The sequence below is a fragment of the Pteronotus mesoamericanus genome, unplaced genomic scaffold (assembly GCF_021234165.1).
Source record: "Pteronotus mesoamericanus isolate MK-2021 breed Mesoamerican mustached bat unplaced genomic scaffold, CSHL_Meso_final scaffold_167, whole genome shotgun sequence".
Lineage (NCBI taxonomy): Eukaryota > Metazoa > Chordata > Mammalia > Chiroptera > Mormoopidae > Pteronotus > Pteronotus mesoamericanus.
The window spans coordinates 3,830,988-3,836,987 of NW_026555308.1; the positions used below are offsets into that span (position 1 = coordinate 3,830,988).

Genomic DNA, 6,000 nt, shown 5'->3' on the forward strand with positions numbered 1-6,000 from the left:
AGATTCCTTGACTTGCCCACAGCAGATGTGGCAAAGCCAGGATCAGAAGAAGCGAGGCATTCTGCCCCAAGGCCAAAGCTCCTACCCACCATGCCATGCTGAACCTCACTGGCAAACCCACCTTCCTCCAGGCAATGGAGAAGAACCCCAGAAACTCGGGTAAAAGAATCACTTGGGGGCCAGTGCCCCATCACCTGTGACCACATCTTAGAGCAACAAGTACAGGGCTAAGCACTGGATAACACCCAAAAAGATCCTTGTTGAGTGAACGGGACACAAGGCTGTCCCCCACACCACAACCCAGTCCATGAACTTGACCCCATGCAGAGGAAGGGGTAGAGGGGGGCACTGGGCTGGTGAGACCACTTGGAGAAGCACCTGGCACCTACTCAGGGCTGTGACTGTGCAAGGCCATGAGAGCTCAAAGGAAGTCTTTCACACCATCCTGGGGAGATAATCAGGAAGGCTTCCTGCAGAAAGACTCCTGTAAGCTGAGATCTGAGATCAATCAGATCAGTCAGCCAAGGCAGAGGGTGGCTGCCTTGGACTAAGACTATGATGAGGGGCCGGACCCAGTGTCCTTGCCACCCCAGGCCCTCAGAGTCCCCCACAGCTATAAAGGATGGAAATCCTTTCCTCCTACCCTCTGCTGGAAAGGGCAAGTCCGTCTCAGCTTGTCAGGTCCAAGCCCAGGCCTTGGGGGACTGGATGCAGGGTAAGGCCTGGCCCACCTCCTGGTGTGTGGGTGTGTGCATGTGTGAAGGACTGGAGGGGCTGTAGTCTTGGGGGGGGGGTAGAACAGTACAGTCCTCCAGGGCTGGCACAGAGCATGCAATTGTGCAATGCCTGAGAGAGAACAGCTCAGGGACTGGACAGGACCCCAGCTGAGTTGAGAGCCAGCTGGACCCAGCCACGGAGGAACAGTGTGCAGGGCCCTGCCCCGTCTCTGGAATTGTGAAAGAGCAAGGAGGCCAGAGTTGGGGGAGCCTCGGAGGGGAGGGGAACAGATGCCTCTGAGCTTGAAACAACGCAAAGGCGAGGTGTTGGGGGGAGGGCAGGTAGGATCCCTGCGTAGTGGAGTTTCTGAAAGGGCTGTGCCCACACGCCCTGCACCAGCACTTGTCAAACAGGTCTGCCTGGGCTGGACCACAGGGGCAGGGTGGGAGCCCTGGCCAGAGTCTCCTTACCTTTCTTCATCTGGGGCCTGGGAGGGAGTTAGGAGCTGCTCAGGGACCAGGAGAGGTGGGGCTCAGGATGAGCGCATCTAGGGGAGGATACCCAGGCAGGTGGGCTGTGCAATTCTGAGTCCCCCACCTGCCTGAAGCCCCTTGTAAGAAGCAATTTGGTAAAGCGCTCTTTCTTAAAGTGTCCCCCTCCCTAGAGCGTACAGGCAGACGTGGAAGCCCTGTCCCCTCCCTCAATCTCAGCATCTCCACGAAGTCTCCTCTAAACCGGTTATTAAACGAATACATTAGGCTTATCAAAACGGACGTGGGCTGCCATCTCAACGCAAACACATCAAGACATGTCATTCCCTTCCCAAGCCGCCCTGGGAACCCCAGGCTCAGCGACGCCGCCAGTTTCGGGGCTGGTGGGGGGAGGGCCACGCCCCTGGCAAATCAGGCAGCCAGAAGGAGGTCCCGACTTCGCCCAGGCGACACCGCCCAGCCGCAGCGCAGAACCCCGCAGGGCTGCTGCTGGGGGCCGGGAACAGAGGGTGCTTTCAGCCTGCGCCCCTCACCCAAGAGACCCTACACCCACCGGTCACTCTTGTCGAGGCTCGAACGCAGGCTGGCAGGTGCCGGGAAGTATTGCCGCGGGTGGCACTCCCCAACCAGTGAGCCTTCCCTCCTTCTAGCCTTCCCAACGCCAGAAGCACCTGCGCGCTCTCCAAGAAGCACAGGGCAACGCCCCCTCCCACACCCCAGCTCAATTTTCTCGCCCCCGTGCGCTCCTAGACAGTGTTTCCTAGGTCGCCTCTGCCCACCTTCCACCCCGGCTTTGGGTGTAGCGTCCTCAGACTACACCGCTCCCCACCAGAGCGGTGCTTCCCGGCCCAGGAGGACCCCTTCCGCAAGGACGACCCTGGGACGTGGACGTCCCCAATACCTCCAGCTCAGTTCCCCGCCCTCTAGGCGCTAAGTCAGTGCTCTCTGGGTTCCTATAGAACTCCCTGGTGCCAGTTACAGCGTTTTCCCTCGGGCGCCCGTAGCCCATCCTCCTCGCGGCCGGGCTTCCCAGCTCTAGGGTGGTCCTCGGGCCCCGCGTTCCAGCGTGCCTCGCACTCCTGGCTCGGTTCCCCACCCCCTGGGACTCCCAGGATCGCGCTTCCTGGGCTCCCTGCAGCGCTCAGGACCCGGCAGTTCGCCCGCGCCCCGGGCGGCCCGTCTCGACTCAGTGCGCCCCTCAGCGCGCAGGTTTCGCGAGGGTGTCTGGGAACGGCGTGCAGACGCCTCCTCACCTCCGGGTCTGCACCGTGGGGCTGTATTTGCCTTTGTTTCTCTTCTTAAAGAGCGAGTTCATGGTGGCGCTCGGGGTGCGCTGGCGGGCAGCGGGTCGCGGCGCGGGACTGGGTACTGGGCGGCGGGCGGGCCCTGCGCGCACTGAGGGGCGGCAGCGGGCGCAGGTGAGCGAGAGACAGCGCGGGAGCCCGAGTGCAGCGCGACTACGGCAAGGGGTCACTACTCGCTGGGGGCGGAGCGCCCGCGGGCCGCAGGCTCTCCCGACTGCTCCCGGGAAGGTGGTGCTTACCTTCCCGAAGGCGGGGCCACCGGACGGGCGGGGCTTCCAGACTCGTCGAGCGAGGGCCTTTGGCCGCGGGGGAGCAAGTGGGAAGCCTGGCTTGGGCTTGGGCTTGGGCTTGGGTGTCGGGACGCGGGGTCTTTTCCGGATACCCCCAGCCCCACCCCTGGCAATGGCTGGGTAGGCGGGCGGGGTCGCACAGGCGGCTTTCCGGAGCACCCTGAGTCCCACCCTCACCACCCCCCGCCCCGCCCCCGCTCTGGCCTGGCGCGCCCCCTGGGTAAGGGCCTTCACCAAGCTCTCCGCTGCCTCTCTCGTTGGTTAACACCCAGATGGGCCCACCAGACAGGTGTGTCAGAAATCTGGACGGATCTGTGCCCTGGATAGGTAGTGAATTACACTCAGGTGGTAGAGCGTCGATGGCAAATGAGAAAAGGGCGATCTGGAGTGCGCCTGCCGGAGTTCAGATCCTGCAGCCACAAATGGTCAGCTGCTCCCAGCCTCAGTTTCCTTGTTTGTCAAACAGTTGATAACCACACAATCCCAAAACCTTATGAAAAGATCCTTGTTGATAATTCACACAAAGCACTTAGCACAGTGCCTGGCCCAAATGTGCAGGAAGCTTCGCCATCATTATCATCGAGCTATTTAGGGAGGACAAAAAATCCTTTGAAACTTGATAACTGCAGGCCCTGGCAGGACAGAACTACTTCATGGCTGGTCATAAAAAAAACTGCTGGATTCTGGTCCAGAATAGCCACATTGCACAATTCTGCCAACATGTGCCCCGGTACACTACATGCAATGGAAAAGGCTGCATCTGGACAGACAGTAAACCCGCTCTGGTGGTGAACCTGAAGGAGGCCGCGAGAGCTGGGAGGGTTCAGGGCCACTCTGGGGGGAACCGGGGGCTCTGAGCCTAGCTGGGAAGGAGGAGCACACAGTCTCCAGGGCAGATTCCAGAAGGCAGCAAGATAAGTCATGGCCGAAGGGCTATAAGGGCTTGAATGGGAGCAATGAGGTCTGCAGGGGAGGGAGGCAGGAACCTGCACTGGGCATCCACCCCGCCTGTTTTTATTATTGATACAATAAGGATGTTGGTAGGGAAGTGGGTTCCAAATGGCTTACCCTGCCCCAGACCCAGCAGCCTTTGAGTACACCTAGTGCCCTTTGGGCCTTCTCTTCTGCCACCAAAGGACTGTGTGGTTCCAGTGCTACAGAGACTCTAGAAAACCTTATTCTTAAGGGGACATCTATGGATGGGCTTAAGGGGGTTTGTGAATCCCCCTACACTTGCTTTCTTTCCTTTTTTAAAAAATCCTCACCCAAGGATATTTTTTTCATTGCTTTTAAAGGGAGAAGAGAGAGAGAGAGAGAATGAGATAGAGAGGGAGAGATGTGAGAGAGAAACATCGATTGGTTGCCTTCTCATTTCCACCCTGACTGGGAATCAAACCTGCAAACTTTTGGTCAATAGGAAGATGCTCCATCCAACTGAGCCACATGACCCAGGACCCCCTACTCTTGCTTTTAAAATGTGTGTCCATATGTGCATTTTTCTGGGGAAGGGTCTATCACTTTCAATAGAGTCACACATTCAATCACTAACAGATATTAACACCCTCCCAGCCTTGGCTGCCTGGTTCTTCTACATTGAGGAGAAAACAGAAAAGGGAAAAACGAAACAAAACAAACCAGCAAAGGGCCTTTCTCTCAGGAGAGGGGAGAAGATACGTACATACTAATAATTTTCAAAAATTGATGACCCTTAAATAAACTTTTCAGAAGAGTCTGGGAACTTAAAAAGTCCTGCAAGAGGCAATGGCTCCGAAGGTGTGCATCAGAATCCCCATGGGAGTCTGTAAAAATGCAGATTCCAGGGCTTTGAGCACTTGAGCTCTTGACGGGAGTGTGGGGAGGGGTCCAAGAATCTAAACTTTTGGCAGGTCCCCCGGTGAGAAGCCAGGAGCAAGGGATCTTGTCTGCAGCCCCCCAGCTGCTCAGGTGGGGAACCCTGAAGAGACCAACTCTAACCCTGTCATTTCTCCCATGAACTTGGCTCTGCCTGGCTCCTGTCTCAGGCACCCTCCCCCCACCCCCTGGTGGGACGTTCCTCACTGGGCAGCTAAGGATTTGAGCAATTCCCTTTGCCTGGAAGTGAATTCCTTCCAGGGTCTGAGGTTAAGACAGGGCCTGGAGGGCACCTAGGAACTCACCCCCAGCCAGCCTGTGATGCCAGCAGGTGTCAGGGAGGAGACGAGGGGTCAAGGCTTTAGAACACAGGTGGGGGCCCACCTGGGACCTGCGGAAACCTCAACTCGGCACAGAGCTTGGTCACCCAGGACCCCTTCCATACAACCCACGTGGGTCACAGGCAGGGGCCCAGAAGGTAATCACGTTGGTCCCTCTGCTTTTGCCCATGTCACAACTCTGCCTGGAAACCCTTTCCTTACTCCCCAGCCCTGTTACCTTTCACTGCAGGGGGCTCTCACATGGGGGCTGAGCATGCCTCAGGGGGTGTTGGGGGCAGCTCCGGTGCTGGGGAGGAAGCCATCACAGGGTCTTTGGGAGGGGGTGGTTGAACAATCCAGTGTGTTCACATCAGGAAAGACCCTGTCCCTGGAAAAGAATGAAAAGCCATGTGGAGTACTGCTGAGACTCGTAGAGTCAGGTGCCAGAAGCAAAGTGCAAGGGAGAGGGTGAGGGAGAGAATGTGCACGTGTGCCTGCGCAGAAAACTTCTGGAAGAATCCACAGGCAACTTAGCCATGAGTCCCCTCGGGAGGGACTAGAGAGAAATCTGAATTTTCATTGTATACCCTTTTCTGGTATTTGGATATTTATTTATTTTAGATCCTCACCTGGGGATATTTCCATTGGTTATAGAGACAAAGGGAGGGAGGGAGAGAGACAGAGACAGGGAGACAGAGAGAGAAACAGAGATCTGCGCCTTCCCATATGACTACATGGCTCTACTGGGGATCAAAGCAGCAACTTTTTGTACAGGGGCAACCTGGCCAGGACTTGAAGTATTTTTGAATTTAGAATATTTTAAAATAATTTTTTGTATGTGTTTGAATTGTTTTTTCAATTGCTTTTTCCAGTTAGTTTGGTTTTTTTTTTTAAGATTTTATTTATTTTTAGACAGAGGGAAAGGGAAGGAGAAAGAGAGGGAGAGAAACATCAATGTGTGGTTGCCTCTCGGAGGCCCTCAACTGGGGACCTGGCCCACAACCCAGGCATGTGCCCTGACTGGGAA

At 56.5% G+C, this 6,000-nt stretch overlaps 1 protein-coding gene across 2 annotated transcripts in view; it reads right to left on the minus strand.

Moving 5' to 3' along the window:
- PPL (periplakin) overlaps nt 1–2,677 on the minus strand; it is a 45,686-nt gene extending 43,009 nt beyond the window's left edge. For both annotated transcript variants that reach the window (XM_054589547.1, XM_054589546.1), the window contains exon 1: nt 2,462–2,677. In XM_054589547.1, the coding sequence (XP_054445522.1) occupies nt 2,462–2,523 (62 nt within the window). In that variant the 5' untranslated portion in view covers nt 2,524–2,677. The remainder of the gene's footprint in view (nt 1–2,461) is intronic.
- Between the last annotated feature and the right edge of the window lie 3,323 nt (nt 2,678–6,000).